The following is a 15,483-nucleotide window of genomic DNA, read 5'->3' as shown; positions in this document are numbered from 1 at the left end:
TAGGTTGAGAATGTCTAGTAGTTGTAAGAACTCAGCTGCAGGGTGGCGGGAGGGGGTGTCGATGTGAATGTTAAAATCCCCAAGTATGACAGTATTTGCAGATGTGGTACAGAGTGAAGTGAGAAGTTCATTTATCTCTGAGATGAATGCCGGGTTTGGCTTGGGTGGGCGGTAGATGAGGAGAATAGTCATGGGGAAGGGGGGTTTGCATTTAAATACAAGGCATTCAAATGAGGACAGGTCAGGCAGAGAGATTGGGGTCAATTTGAGGTCATTGCGGTGTATTATGGCTAAGCCGCCACCGCAACCAGTACGGCGGGCTTTCTCCAGGTAATTATAGCCAGAAGGACAGGCTTCATTTAGGGCAAAATATGATGCCAGGTCTCAGTAAGACACATGAAGTCAATCCCCTTGTCTTGGATGTGATCATATATGAGACAAGATTTTATATAGTTATAAAGTTATATATAGTAGTAAACTAATCTAATTTAAGTACATTGCCATTAACATTCAGCAGATGCAGAATTGATCTTATTTTTTTCTTCATCCAGTCTTCCATTAATACTCTATATATGTATATGACATAATATATAGGCTACTTACCTGTAACTGAGGAAAGCGTCCTTGTTGTTTGCGTCATACCGGAAGTTACCCGAGAGACAATTGCTGTAACACACAGAAAGTTCCAGCAGAGACCGTTAACAGAGCTTTTTGGTTCCAGCTAAAGGTCGACATATTATAACTGTCTGTTGTTTTCAGCCAGCAAACTCACATTTATACTCACCATTTAAAAATGCCGAGAGGAAGCAGAAGCCGGACATCCAGGATGGCCTCTCCAGCCGGGTAACATTTGATATTTAACATTTAATAAAAGCTGTTAAAGCCGTTAGTGAAAATGCTGACTGCTAGCGAGAATGTGGCTGCTAGCGAGTTTAGCCGGCTAGCGTCAGAGTTACATATGTTAGTGCTAGTGCTAGTGCTAGTCAGGGATATTGCCTATTATATTAGCAGCTATTACTTACTCATAATGATTATTTTTGTACATCTTAAAGTTTTCCTTTTGTACCAGGAAACTGGTGATTGCTCAAAAGTTATTGATAAATAATGAAGGTCACAGTGTGTATGTTGTGTAAAGGCTAATCTGCATCATGATATTTTAATGTTGCCTATTGTATGGCATTACAACGTCAAATAAAACATTTTATAACTGTGGATTTCAAAACTACAGACGACTTGAATCAGTTTCCCTTTATCCTCCAGCTAAATTGTGACGTTCTTCGAGACTTTATTTGTGTTAAGCCACAGTTTATATTACAGGCTTATATCTAGTTGATACCATATGGGGTTTTGTTCAGTGTACAATAATAAGGATACATCTTAAATGTTTTCCTTGTTTCTGTTTCTTCTGACTTTGTTACATGTTGTCTGTATTACTATGTAACGTCAAACTTAAGCCTTATATCAGTGACCTCAAGTGACACCATATGTCACATACAGTTTTCACACTGGTTTGTAATAGCACTGATATTTTCTGTTGTATCACTCTATTCCACACTTTGAATAACCTTTATATAATAATCATATTGCTTAGATGTGTTTGATATATGTAAATAATTTTAAACTCAGAGGTTTCCCATTGTCAAACTTAAACCCTGATGAAGATATGAAGACTTATATATTTGCAGAGACTTCTTTTCTTGAGAATTGATGTTTTTGGCCCTCTTGAACATTAACATTAATTAAAACATATATCAAACTACTTTGAAACAACCAGCTAGGGCTGTCCTCGAAAAAAGAAATTCTTAGTCTGTATGATTTGATTAATGATTTTAGTCGACTAATTGATTAGTTGATTTAATCCACAGACTTGTAAAATGTAGTTTTAAGAATCATGCGGCTCTAACACTGTCAGTTCTTTATTGTGTCTTAAATTGTGTTTCTCTTTGCAGCCGATCTTCACCACCACCCATGGCCAGGGCTGCACCACCACCCATGGCCAGGGCTGCACCCCCTCCCTCCTATGCCCCGGCGCCAATGCACGCTCCTCCGTCTGCTGTGGGTGCTCCAGCTGCAGCACCCAGGCAGCCTGGTATGTTTGCCCAGATGGCGACGACAGCCGCCGGGGTGGCAGTCGGCTCTGCCGTAGGACACACCATCGGCCACGCCATGACTGGAGGAGGTGGAGGAGGACAGTCGGAGTCTGCCAAGCCAGACGTCACATACCAGGTAAATAAACTGGTGTTTAGCCGGTCATAGGACTGGAATAGCCTCGAGGTAGAACAGATTAGTGTGTCTGACACATGGTAGATAGGTAGCTGTAGCAAAAAAAACAGGAGTGTTTGGGGGTTGGTGGAGGAGGCAAAGTAGTGATGAACAAACATCACTCCTCGGATGTTAGCGCTTAGGCTACCAATTTATGTTGTGTGATTAGGGAAATCAGATTACTGTAAACCATGTACACAATCATCATATTACATTTACCTGGGTATCCATCGTAGGTTATTAATGTATTTGTGTGTTGACTGACTCCATTGTGCTCTTTTTTCTTGTCATTTGATAACAAATAAAATAAAAAATATTCAAGGGAAGCATATAAAGTTTAGCCATATGTAATTTATCTTGACATAGAGACATCTTCAGCCATTTTGACACTTACTTGACACATCACCATGTTAGCCATTTCAATATTTTATGGATATTTTATGGACAAACTATCTAAATATCATGCGTACAGTAGATGTGTGAATGATCCCATCCTCTGCCATGTCTTTCAGGAGCCAAGCCAGGCTCAGCCCATGTACCAGCAGCAGCCACAGTCCATGTACCAGCCACAGTCCATGTACCAGCAGCAGCCACAGTCCATGTACCAGCAGGAGGCCCCTCAGCAGAATCAGGCCTGCTCCTATGAGCTCAAACAGTTCATCGATTGTGCCCAAAACCAGAGCGACTTCAAGCTCTGTGAGGGCTTCAGTGAGGTGCTGAAGCAGTGCAAGTCCTCTTATGGTGAGTTGAGTGAAATTAGATTACAAATGGGTTTATTGGTTGTTGATATGTGTCTGGCATAGGGATGTGACGATATAAGATTTGGTAGTGGATCGGCATAAAGAAACCCTAACAATAAGTTGATCATGGTGGAGTTCCATTATTGAGATAATAGTGAATATCCTCTCATACATGACTTGAAAAAGCTGTGTAGCTCGCATTCATTACAGAGAAGTGGGGAAAAGCCTGATTTAAAAAAAAAAAAAAACATTATGTTATTATATTTTTAATTAATCTTATGATTACCTTAAGATTGTTTGTTTTTCACCAAAAAAAGGATGCTCACTAAAGAAAATAGGTGTGTGTAATATTAGTGATGAACTAAACATATTAGTTTCTTAACAAAATATAGGTCAAAGTAATTCTAGGATATTTTAGTGACATTTTAAGAGTTTTAAGGACATTTTAATGATTATTATAATATCGTGAGTATTTTGGCCCGGGTAATCCTTACATGAAATGTTCATATCGTCACATGCCTAATCTGGCAGTCCAACAGTGCAGTCTTGGACCACTTATGTAATTGTATTGTTGTTTTTGTTTTGAAAGAATGACACACTCTAATTTTATATCGAATAGACAGACATTTGTTGTTCAAAACAATGAAAATCTGTTTCGGTTCTTCAGCAATGCAACCCATTGTCTCTGCAGTCTTGTTTTTTGCTCTACTTTTAATACTTGATTTTAACACCGCCAAATGAGGAGGCTTTGCATAAGCTCCAAGTCATCCAGATGACATAGCATGACTTGGCATCATGGATCTGGTGTAATGTGTTGCAATACACAGTGTGGCCATAAGGAGGTGCAGCCTTAAAGGCTTTCTGAATGCTTCCTATAACCATCTTGTACTGTAGGATTTTTAAATTTGCCAAATCAATTATTTAAAATGATGGAAAGTATGAAAACTTGTCTAACTAAATGTTTCTTTTCTCCACAGGTCTTTCATGAGACTGAGACAAACACCTGGAGAGTGACGAGTGCACACAAACTGAAATAAGCAGCCATGCTTGAAGAATACTAATAGGGTGTCAATTCAGGAAAAATCAATAAATATGCTTTTGACATTTTGACAGTTGATTATCATTGTGTTCATTCTCAGGACAGTTCTGCAGAGTTTGTAGTAATAGTCGTATAAATAATGTTTATATGTTTGCTGCATGTTGATTTCAGTTGTCAGTGTTTTTCATTAGCTTTAGTGCTTTTAATTTAAATTGCTGAACTGCATATGTAAATCATCATAACTTGTAACTGCAGTTTAGGTTTTAAAACAATAAAGTACTCGAATCATAAAAACATTGTTCATTTCTTTCACTTCCTGTTTATTTTTACGGACTTTCTAAGAAACGTTTCCATTTTTACATCCAGTTTCTTTAAATAAAAGCCATAGGGGTCCCGCACCTGTCATGTCACTCAGTCAGTCTCAAGGCGACTCTACGAGTTAAATGTTGCGTGTGAAGGAGTACTGTTGGTAATGCAGGACAACCCTCTCTCTCTCTCTCTCTCTCTCTCTCTCTCTCGCGCGCGCGCGCGCGCTCTCTCTCTAAATGTCTCATGGAGAGGGCACGAGCTGCAGGGTGTTATTTCATGGATCTGTTTTTTGCGCGGACGCGATCAGAGTGCTGCTGTGGAAGCAACTATTTATTTTTGGCATCTGACATTAAAGCTCGCCCTTTGCAATGGCAGCGGCTCCACAGAGCCGCGACAGCACCGGGGTTTGACTTGAGATCTGTCCGTTCTCTAGCACTTTGTGAACAGAAGGAGTGATGATGGATACTCTTTATAACAGGGACTGACCGGTACGGGACACGGTGAGTGAGCGAGCGAGCGCCTTTTCCCTAATGTATTACTTCATTATTACTGTAGACAGCTAAAGGTCAAATAGTGACAAAATATAACATGAGATGTATTTAAATCACTAGGATATGTTGCTTTATTAGTCTACAGCCCGTAATATGTCGGGTATGACGTCAAGTTTAGATCCAAAAACTGTTTGTTCGCTTATTATGTAGAGTTAACATGTTTACATCTTACTGTAAAAACCTGTGCACGTGGTCATGCCATCGAAAATGATAACGGTGTTAGTCTGCACCAGGTAACATAAGCCCTTAATTATACATCTTAAATCTTTAATTTTCAGAATAAAGTTAAATGTGCATGTCACTTTAATTTCATTCTTAGACCACAAGAATGCCTGACAGGGCAGGCAGTTGAGCTGGACAATGGTCGTATGAAATGTCAAAACAATTAGCCTAGCTTTAAAAAGAATGTCCATCACAATTTTCTTAAAGCCCACAGTGACATCTACAAATGGCTTGTTTTGAACAACCAGTAGTTAAAAACTCAAAAATATTAAATATACAACATACATTTGAGAGAATAAACACAGTATGAATAGGAAACGAGCAGCGTATCCTCACATTTGAGAAGCTGCAAGCAGCAAGACAGACAAGAGACAATGAATCTCTTATCAACACAGTTGCTGATTCATGTTCTGTCATTTATCTAACCGATGAATAAACTAATCATTCCAGCTCAGGAGTTAAACGAGCTTCATCATGTCCTGCCACAACATTAAAGTGCTGCTTGAACGTTAATGCATCAGCAATGATCAGTAATATAAAAAGCATAATATATGACCATATATAGGGCTCCTCTTGCAGCACAATAACTACTTTTATTAATGATACTTTCTAATCTCTGATAAAATGGTCACACCTAAACCTTTTTTCTGTCAGCGATCTGTTGTGAGCTATAAGAGGAGAGTTCAGCATCACAGCCATCATGACCAAAGAGGAGGAGGTACCTGACTGGGTGGGAGCACAGGAGTTCTACGACAAGTACGAGTCCAAGGAGATTCTGGGAAGGTATGTTTATAAAGTCTTAAAATAGCCTACAGCAGGGGTTCCTGATCTAAAGTCTACATAGACTGTATGGGGTTGTGAGTTAAATCTAAAGAGTCACAAGACTCCTCTAATATATATATATATATATATTTATTTTTACTTGTAAATTACTGGACAGTTTTATGTCTGTGGGACTCTAAAATTATCAAAATAAAGCAATAAAAATCATGTTTTCTTCAATATTGGTGAGGAGTATCAAAATATATTGTTTTGCTTCATACAAAAAGAATAGTTGCGGTACATATGCAGATTCACATTATTGCTGAGAGATTGATGAGAAGATTGATTCCACTCTAAGGTTACTATAAATATAACGCTACAGCCAGGAAGTGGTTAGCTTAGCTTAGACTGAAAACAGCTCTGTCTGGAGGAAACAAAAACCACCTACGAGCCCCTTTAAAGCTCACTTATTTACACATTATATCGAGTTTGTTTAATACGAACATAGACGGAAATTTGCTCCAGGATTCTGTGACTTTCTGTGTTGTGACTGCTGCTTTGCATTTCATTATCTCAGTATCTGTACTCAGTGCAATGACAATAACGTGTAATCTAATCAAATTGAGTGGTTCCCCTTGTTTCCAGTCTTTTTTCTAAGATAAACTAACCAGCTGCTGGCTGTAGCTTTATATACAGACGGATATGAAAGTGGTGTTAACTCTCAGCAAGAATGTGAATGCTCTTATTTCCCTAAAATGTCAAACTGCAGTGTTCCTTTAAGGAAGCCAAACCACTGGGCCTACATGTTATCTTTGGTAAGCATGGTTAAAAAACACGTATTTCTTAAATGTGTGGTCTAGACATTCACAACTTTTTCTTTATGCAACAGCACAATACAGTATAATACAGCTCACCAACACGTTAGTAATGTTGATTTGATTGAGAAACTGTTGTTGTGGACGGTTCAATAAACAAAGCCTAATAGTTTCCCAGAAGTTTCCCAGAAGTCCCTGAGAAATGTCCTCAGTGCCAGAGCTTTCTTTCTCATTGTCATTCCCCACCATCTGTCAGACGGTGGTGCTGTTACGTAACGCACACAGTGTTCGAGGAGGCTTCATTCATTAACTTCAACGTGTTTTGGACAAAGGTTTAGTGTTGAGAGCTGGGATTGGACGGCACGCTGTTAGATTATGTCATTTCACATCCTTTCACACATGCGGGTCAGGAGGTCACTGGATTTGAGAAATGTGTGTTCAGCTGCTCTAGTACTCTTCACAAACTGCCAGCTTCACAAACAGGCGACGGAGAGTCACTCTAGTATCCTATGAAATGGACTTCATAAGTAAAAATGACAGCAAGGAGGTTTCTGAATCTACTCTTACATGGATTAGAGTAATATATAGGATGATGTTTAGAGAACATAACATCCAACAGTTATTACAGAAACGTTCAGTTTGTTGCTGAAATCCCTGTCCGAAGCACGCAAACATGTTTTCTTTGAGTCCAGCTGTACAAACGAAATACTCAACCTGACAAAGCTGCAGATAACAAGTGTTTTCTCTTCCTCAGGGGAGTGAGCAGCGTGGTGCGCCGTTGCATCAACAAGCGCACGTCTCAGGAGTACGCGGTGAAGATCATCGACATCACCCCGTCGGACAAGATGACCCCGCAGGAGATGGAGGAGATCAGAGAGGCGACGATGAAGGAGATCGACATCCTGAAGAAAGTCTGCGGACCAGACAACATCAGTGAGCACATTCATTCCCCTGACAGATCTTTATTAAAACTGTGTGCCTCAGCTGCTTTATTCATAGTCTCGTGAAACTCTCAGAAAGCCATAAGAACTTGTCTGGCCTTTGTCCCTCTAACCTGCTCAAGAGGTCAGTTTTGAGCCCTCTTGTCTGTCTTAATTTAATACTGACTGTACCTCAAATGTCTCTCTCCTCTCCAGTACAGCTCAAAGACTGCTACGAGTCACACGCCTTCTTCTTCCTGGTGTTTGACCTGTAAGTGTCCAAATATCAGAGTTTTAAACTGAAAATTCAAGCAGCTGTTCAAATGTTTTATTTTATTTTCCCGCAGGATGAAGAGGGGTGAACTTTTTGACTACCTCACAGAGAAAGTTACTTTGAGTGAGAAGGAAACCAGGTGAGTGAGAGTGTTATATCTACTAGTGTTATATTTACTAAGATGAAAACAGGGACTTATCATAATTCTGTAATTATGGTTTTAGGAACATCATGCGTGCTCTGCTGGAGGTGGTCCAGTTTCTACACGGACAGAACATCGTCCACCGCGACTTGAAGCCTGAGAACATCCTCTTAGACGACGATATGAAAATCAAACTCACCGACTTTGGCTTCGCTGTGCAAGTCCAGCCGGGGCAGACGCTCAAAGGTCGGTGAAGGCTTAAATGAAAACCAACAAGCAAACATTATGCCAAGAGCTAAATACATTTAATGGGTAGTGATGGCCTAGTGTTGTAGTGGTACACCTTCCAAACAGGATACCGGAAGGTCGTGAGTTCCACCAAGTATCAAGTACCCCTGAGCGAGGTACTTGAGCCCTGAGTTGCGTCTGCTAAATTACCTGTAAAGTAATAATGTCAATTCTGAGTAACAAGTTTACAAGTTATACAAAAATGTTTGCTTATAATAATGCTTAACACATGCTTGGTGTGTAGGATTGTTGTCCATAAGTAGCAACATATAGGTTCTTTAGTAGAAAGAAAACGTTTTCATTTTTGGAAGTTGTGAATCTTAAAAGATAGAAAAGTGAATGAATCGATTTTCTCCCCCCATCCCTAGTTGACAATATCAGTCATGAACACATGAACACAGCAGAAATTCCCTCCTCAGCATATTCAGCCGAGGTTATATAAGTGTCCTGCTCTAATAAAGTTACAATGTTTACAATTTACAGTGCTGTTACAGCAGCTGCTGGTGGTCGGCGGAGAATCTGGGTCTGGTTGCACGACATGCTCCCATCTCACTTAGCTGCTCTTACAAAGGTTACGATGCAACAGGACACTCAGATCTATTTGCTGTAGTCGCAGATACTCGTAGTATACTGACCTTTCAAATAATACTCAGAAAGCATCATTAGCAGAGGGAACTGGCTCGTCAAATGTCTCATGGAACTGTGCATCCTCATACAATCGTATGTAATGTTAGATCTATTTCAGCGTGCATATCTACCGACACCATGCAACACATAATCTGAAAGTTGCCATCAAAATGAATGTCTAAATGTATAATGAGGTGAATTGATATGGAAAGTAACTATAAGTACTCAAGTCATTGTATTTGAGTGGGTTAGGTAGTTTATTATATTCATTTGCTTTTATGTGTGGTTTTGCTTTTATGAATTGATTGGATTTCTTTATTATCCAAGAGGCATTTTATTATAATTGAAAAGGCATTTCTTTTCTTTGTGAAGGCACTTGTGAGATTTGTATCTCCATATAAATATTTTTTGTATTAAATGGTTGGGAACTGGTCCTCAGGCTTCTTCAAGACCAACGGAAATCTGGGGAATCAGTGCAGCCACATAAGAATTACAGGAAAGCCTAGTTAAGCTTTTATAGCTCACACGTTTGCGTCACCCACATTAGACAGTCTTTGAGAAACTCTCTTTCTATTTAAGACAATTCCTACAGACAATAGTTTTTTTCAAGCTTTGTTAATGTGGGTAAAAGGTTCACGAGATTGACGTGTCTTGTAATGCCGTGTCTTGTAATGCAGAGGTGTGTGGGACCCCTGGTTACCTCGCTCCTGAGATCATCGAGTGCTCCATGGACGGAGGGCATGCAGGATACGGTACCGCTGTGGACATGTGAGTGTGCAGAGACAAAAATCACACGACTCAGCAGAAAGTTGTCAAAATGTCAGATATATAAACTAAACCTTAAATATAAGAAACAAAGTTGTTATAAATATTAACAAATTACTTATAAACAATGCCAAATAACAAATTCTGCAGCAATCTCAATCTCATGTTATCTTATATTTGACTTGGTTTACACACCTTCAAGGTTATTTTCAGAATAATGAATGTACGTCGTAGAATACTTCTTGCCTGGAAATCTCCTTTATCACTATCTCGCTTTTCTTGAGCCTTGAAAAAAGTATAAATACACTTAGAGGATGTAATAATTTATCTTTTCCATCATGATTTGTTAAATATGGAGAAAGTAATCAAAGTATTGTATCTTTGGATATTGCATTGTAATTTTAAAAAGAATAATGAATGTTAACACACTTTGTAAGCTTGATTTTTCTCCTGGTTTATGCCCGCAGATGGAGCTCAGGGGTGATCATGTACACGCTGCTCGCAGGCTCTCCGCCCTTCTGGCACAGGAAGCAAATGCTGATGCTGCGTATGATCTTGTCTGGGACCTACGACTTCTCGTCTCCAGAGTGGGAGGACCGCTCGGACACTGTTAAAGATTTGGTACGCTGTTTTCTTTTGGTGGTTGGATTGTGAAACAGTACTTAGTGCGTGTGTGGGACTAAGAATTGATATTACTTTCAGATCTCTCGGATGCTGGTGGTGGACCCAAAGCTGCGCTACACGGCTACAGACGTCCTCAACCACTCGTTCTTTTCACAGTATGTGGTGAATGAAGTACGACAGTTCACTCCATACAGGCGGTTCAAGGTGAGACGTAAAAGATTATCACTCAAATTCTCAATGACGATACATTTTAAGATTTATTTCTTACTGTCCAGTGTGTCAAACAGGTCTATAATAATAATAATAATAATAATAATAATAATATTGATAATAGTAATAGTGTCCATGCCGGAAAGACAAACTAAAGGCAAACACGGACAAAGTGTAATGATCTTTAAAAGATGGCGTTCTTGACGCACCACGGACAGTTTTCACACTGTAATTGAAAACTTTGATTAAAATGTGTGTAAAGGAAAATATGATCACTTCTCAGTCAAATTTAAATATTTTACAATTGATTGGTTCATTTATATACAACATTCCCCTACATTTATTCACCTGATTAGAAATGTTCTGTCTGATTTCATTTAGGCCTTTTTAGTTTCATGTCTTTGCTGGAACATTTTCAAATAGATTTCATTGTGCACTGAAGTGGATAAAAACAAATGGATGCTTGGGAGGTGGGGAATCAACCCCAAAACATAGTGTTTTAAGGAACGGTAAAGTGTGTGTGTGTGTGTGTGTGTGTGTGTGTGTGTGTGTGTGTGTGTGTGTGTGTGTGTGTGTGTGTGTGTGTGTGTGTGTGTGTGTGTGTGTGTGTGTGTGTACCAAAACATTAGTCATGGGCACGTACACTTTCCCACATTTAGAGACACCATCTAACTTTCCCCAAACGTTCTCCTTCAGGTCATTTGCATGACTGTTCTCGCCACAATGAGAATTTACTGCAACTATCGCCGCGCCAAGCCCGTCACGAAAGAGGTGATCAAGAGCGACCCGTACGCTGTCAAGCCAATCCGCAAGCTCATTGACGCCTGTGCATTCAAGATCTACGGCCACTGGGTGAAGAAGGGCCAGACTCAGAACAGGGCGGCACTTTTCGAGAACACTCCCAAAGCCTTCCTGCTGTCGATGGCTACCGAGGCCGACGAGCCGGTGCAGCACATCTGGTAATGAGTTCAGGACGGATCTGCTGGAGGTTAATGGGGGGGGGGTATTCTAATGCTCAGCTTGTTGTGCTCTTCTGTTGTATAAAGGAAATGAACTGGTAAAAACATCACCAGACAAGTTTAATTTGAAATTGTCTTTAATGTGAGCATATTCTGCTCAAGAATTTTGAAACAGCCATTTATTACAGTGGGATTTATTTACCTCATGAACTGCAAACAAAACATCTGCAACAAAACCACTGTTCAACATTTTACTTGCCTTCTGTTCTAAATGTAGACGCAAACAGATTCACTGGTAAAATGGCAGTTTGGATAAACATTTTATGTGAAATTAACCCATTTTACTGTATAAGCCTCTAAAATGTTATTTATTCTTTGATGCCAGCAGCATCATGTCCTCTAAGGAGATAAATTGTTTTTTTGAAAAATAACTTCCAACTGGCCACAAGGGTGCAGCTGGTGTTACTGTATAAATGTAAACATTAAATATAGATTTCAGTTTTGAATGACTGTTCATAAAAATCAATTGACTCTGGTTGTTTCTCTTTTCCTAAGAATATTTATTTTGGCAGAACTGTGACAACCAAAGCAAAACATGGAAATAACCAACATCATTCATCACACTGGAATATGAATCAGTGAACCTGCTTACTTGAAATGGCATGGACTTATACATTTGTGTACCGTGTGGCCATTTGAACATTATGCAGATGTACTGTACTGATAACAGCTTCATGGGAAGTTTTAAATGTATTGCACTTTAAAATGTACGCTATGAATATATTTATTAAAATGTTCATTCAATTTCAAAGTCTCGTCATTGGAAAGGCTCTGATGCTTTTGGATTTTAAGAAATCTGGATAGGATTTTTCTGTGTCTTTGTACAACGTTAAGCCAAATGTAGAAAACAAGCTTATACACAAGACCCAAGTTTATTAGAAACAGAAGAGTGACGTACATGTTTCACGTATAAACATTAATCATGAGCAGATCACTGGCAGAACACTGCTTTCCTGTGTGGAGCTGTGGGTAGAAATTATAATAAAAGCAATTAGAGTTAAATAGATCACGGCATGCGTAAATAATCATTTTAAATTGTCGTCATTGTTCTTACCAGGAATGAAGGAGATGACAGTTTCTCATGTTCCTGCTTCAGAAGCAGCCACTGGTTGCTCTGTAGAATTTAGCAAACAGAATTTTATTTTAAAAATACAATAACCAACAGGAATATTGGCAGAAGAGCATCTTTAAATCTCCAGGAGTATCATTTGTACTCATTCCTGCACAGTTGGATGAGGCCGAGGGAAGCACTCACACTCATTTAGCAGAAATGAGACCTGGCTATTGCATGGTGTCTGACTGTATCCACCACAGAACAGCTGGAACAGAATTCGTCCATGCCTCAAGTTGTGACTTTCAGTGCTAGGAATACTAATTTTGCTGCATGTAACAGTGTGCACACATACCGTCCTCAGGCCTTCATAGTCTGGAGGTCAGTTGTAGTGTAAACATGTTTCTTTGGGCCGGTGCGTGATGATCAGCAGCGGGAATGAGTCTCTTGGTGTAATTTTCCACTTGGTGTACACTTATGAGCATCCTTGTGTTCGAACATGGCCATTCGGTGACTAGCACAGAAGTCCAACAACAGACGAGCGCTCAGGTTTAGATCAGGGAGACCGTTCCTCCCAATCACGCCTCTCCAGGTGTCTCCATCGTCATTGAGGTCTCCCAGCAGAACTACGGTGTCCATGCAGGACTCCATTCAGGGTCTCAAAGAAGGCCGAATACTCAGAGCTGCTGTTCACTGCACAGACAATCAGAATTTTGGGGTGTATTAGTAGTCTTTCTTGACTAATCTCAGGACAACTGGGTTTTTTTTCTCTCAGGATATTACCACCCTTCCCTGGCTCTGTAATTTAATAGCTAAAATGGCCTTAATACAATGTTGTAGGTTTAGTTTAAAACGCAGTACCACGGTAGTGCCCAAAAACACTTTTTGACAATTTCAAAAATAGTGGCACATTTTAAGATGGCTACAGGTTTCTGTATTCACTCTGACATTAGAATAAGATGCATAATTAACAATTATCCTTTTGAGTCAGTCTGTGAACATTTTTTATTTAGCATGGTGTCTGACTGCATTTACTATTATAAGAGTAAAACAGAATTCGTCCATGCATTTGTTATTAATAATGTGTTATTATGAAGCACTAGTTACCTGTCCTAGTCTTTACACGTGAGGATCAACAACGCCATCGTCAGACTGGGCATCTGTAAAAAAAAAGAAGAAGATTAAAATAAACCACAGTAGCTCAGTAACAGAAAGAGGGCATTTCTGAGTTTTAACATGTTGACTAATGCAAGTTTGTTTAGGTAACTGGACTGATAAATGCATCTTTATTTGTATAAGGGGAGAAATATTTCCTGTGATCGACATTCATTTGGATATGTAACATGTGTGCACCATATTCACAGGTACATATTCAGCTCAATTACATTCTGTAACCATGTGCTTTTGTTGCTTTATGTATTTGGCTGACTTCACAAGGAATCGGTACACTTGTATAGATCTTCTCCTTCTCACCTCTGCCACATGGTGTTTCAGGCTGAGAGCTCCGCCATGATGAGTCAGCTTAGGCCATGTCCTCCAGTGTATCCTGTGAAATCATCAACACAAAACATGTTAACATCACACGTACCTGAGCACAATTCATATATTTGATACACTGATACACACACACACACACACACACACACACACACGCGACAGTAGTATCTCTAAATGTACAACGCACGTTTTAAGCGTAGTAACACAACTTAACTCTCTTTAACCATACAAATTCAAATCTATGCTAATAAGTGTATTAGTATCACGGCGTTATAATACAAAATGTAGACTGCTATGATGTGACTAAACAACTTTACTACACACCAGGTGCGATGCACGCGACTAAAGTTAGCTCACAACCATGTGCACCACATGCTTTCCATGTGGAAAACCTTTAACCAAAGACATTCATCCTCAATTAGATAAAATTACCTGTGCTGAGTTGCAACATCACATTTTCACTTTTCAATTTGAACCCTGGTTCCGCTTTACAGCAAACTTGGACGATTGAGAGGAACATTGTATGTTCACGAGCGTCAACGTGCTGCCGGGACTGCTGTTCCTCGTGCTCCTCAACATCTTCTTCTTACACACATTTGTTCTGGTTTTTAACAGCTTTGGGCGCATTTACCACCACCGTCTGGACCGGAGTGTGAACTGTAAAACCTGTATCTGAATGACGCCCCTTCTGCTTTTAAGTTACATTTTAAAACGTGTCTTTCTTAACTAAACTTAAGAAACCACTTTTATTTATTTTTTAAATGTTCGACAGCTTCCTGCTGGTGATAATCATATCCACCATCATTATGTTTCTTCATTAAACCAGAGTACTATTTAAACCAAAGTCTATGGTTTCAACCTGTGCACTCAAATCACTTCTTTTACTTGTTATATTTAGCTAGTTTATTAGCTTTTACTCAAATCAACTTATGATAAGAATTTCCAATTTTTATGTATTTATTTCTCTATCTGTAGCTTTTATCCTGCCTGCTTTTTTGTGTGTGTTACTCCTTCAAAAAAAGGACAAACTGAACAAACAGTGGGCCTACCTCCTCCAGAATATTACAACTAATTAAAAAACTGCAATATTGCAACTAAATCAGAAACAATGTATCTACTTGGTTAAAACCCAGAGACTGTATATGAAGAACCTTATCATTTCAAATGCTATAGTTGTTTGTCTTTTGGATCCATCTATATTAGAGTATTATTATTTTAGAATTAGATTACATATTTCTTGATAGTTTAGCTTTTGAACATTTCTCCTCACATATTTGACTTTGTGGGAAATCATGAATTTATCACCAAACTCAATATCACTTGCTTATTTGTGGAAACATGAATGCATCACCAAGCTTAGTATCAC

The 15,483-nt window shown here is 39.2% G+C and overlaps 2 protein-coding genes, 1 long non-coding RNA gene and 2 other non-coding genes across 5 annotated transcripts; 2 read left to right on the top strand and 3 right to left on the bottom strand.

Annotated features, from left to right (window-relative positions):
* The first annotated feature begins 654 nt into the window (after positions 1 to 654).
* chchd2 (coiled-coil-helix-coiled-coil-helix domain containing 2) lies at positions 655 to 4,335 on the top strand. Its single transcript, XM_029446278.1, has 4 exons — positions 655 to 843; positions 1,950 to 2,226; positions 2,775 to 3,003; positions 3,980 to 4,335. Exons 1-4 carry the CDS (start codon positions 794 to 796, stop codon positions 3,988 to 3,990), a joined length of 567 nt encoding a protein of 188 aa, XP_029302138.1. The 5' UTR covers positions 655 to 793; the 3' UTR covers positions 3,991 to 4,335.
* A 298-nt stretch (positions 4,336 to 4,633) lies between these two features.
* On the top strand, positions 4,634 to 12,313 carry LOC115017640 (phosphorylase b kinase gamma catalytic chain, skeletal muscle/heart isoform-like). Its single transcript, XM_029446275.1, has 10 exons — positions 4,634 to 4,850; positions 5,778 to 5,906; positions 7,455 to 7,633; positions 7,837 to 7,891; positions 7,968 to 8,033; positions 8,119 to 8,282; positions 9,629 to 9,719; positions 10,184 to 10,337; positions 10,419 to 10,544; positions 11,247 to 12,313. The coding sequence occupies exons 2-10, from the start codon at positions 5,824 to 5,826 to the stop codon at positions 11,511 to 11,513; spliced, it is 1,185 nt and encodes a 394-aa protein (XP_029302135.1). The 5' UTR covers positions 4,634 to 4,850; positions 5,778 to 5,823; the 3' UTR covers positions 11,514 to 12,313.
* Positions 11,940 to 14,716, bottom strand: LOC115017642 (uncharacterized). The gene is made up of 6 exons (XR_003833267.1): positions 14,550 to 14,716; positions 14,094 to 14,166; positions 13,728 to 13,780; positions 12,976 to 13,313; positions 12,624 to 12,683; positions 11,940 to 12,532 (listed from the first exon to the last, which is right to left on the bottom strand). It is a non-coding gene; the product is annotated as an uncharacterized LOC115017642 (long non-coding RNA).
* LOC115018346 (small nucleolar RNA SNORA15) lies at positions 12,776 to 12,910 on the bottom strand. Its single transcript, XR_003833381.1, has one exon. It is a non-coding gene; the product is annotated as a small nucleolar RNA SNORA15 (small nucleolar RNA).
* LOC115018344 (small nucleolar RNA SNORA15) lies at positions 13,551 to 13,687 on the bottom strand. Its single transcript, XR_003833379.1, has one exon. It is a non-coding gene; the product is annotated as a small nucleolar RNA SNORA15 (small nucleolar RNA).
* Positions 14,717 to 15,483: the final 767 nt, after the last annotated feature.

The sequence above is a fragment of the Cottoperca gobio genome, chromosome 13 (genome assembly GCF_900634415.1).
Source record: "Cottoperca gobio chromosome 13, fCotGob3.1, whole genome shotgun sequence".
NCBI classification, from domain to species: Eukaryota; Metazoa; Chordata; class Actinopteri; order Perciformes; family Bovichtidae; genus Cottoperca; species Cottoperca gobio.
The sequence above is the reverse complement of the archived record's forward strand: the minus strand, read 5'-3'. Positions and strand labels throughout refer to the sequence as shown.

Coding starts and splice junctions, on each gene's coding strand:
- chchd2 (XM_029446278.1), top strand. CDS start 794: ATGCCGAGAGGAAGCAGAAGCCGGACATCCAGGATGGCCTCTCCAGCC. Junction 844..1,949: donor AGGATGGCCTCTCCAGCCGG/GTAACATTTGAT, acceptor TTCTCTTTGCAG/CCGATCTTCACCACCACCCA. Junction 2,227..2,774: donor AGCCAGACGTCACATACCAG/GTAAATAAACTG, acceptor CATGTCTTTCAG/GAGCCAAGCCAGGCTCAGCC.
- LOC115017640 (XM_029446275.1), top strand. CDS start 5,824: ATGACCAAAGAGGAGGAGGTACCTGACTGGGTGGGAGCACAGGAGTTC. Junction 5,907..7,454: donor TCCAAGGAGATTCTGGGAAG/GTATGTTTATAA, acceptor TCTCTTCCTCAG/GGGAGTGAGCAGCGTGGTGC. Junction 8,034..8,118: donor TTGAGTGAGAAGGAAACCAG/GTGAGTGAGAGT, acceptor TTATGGTTTTAG/GAACATCATGCGTGCTCTGC.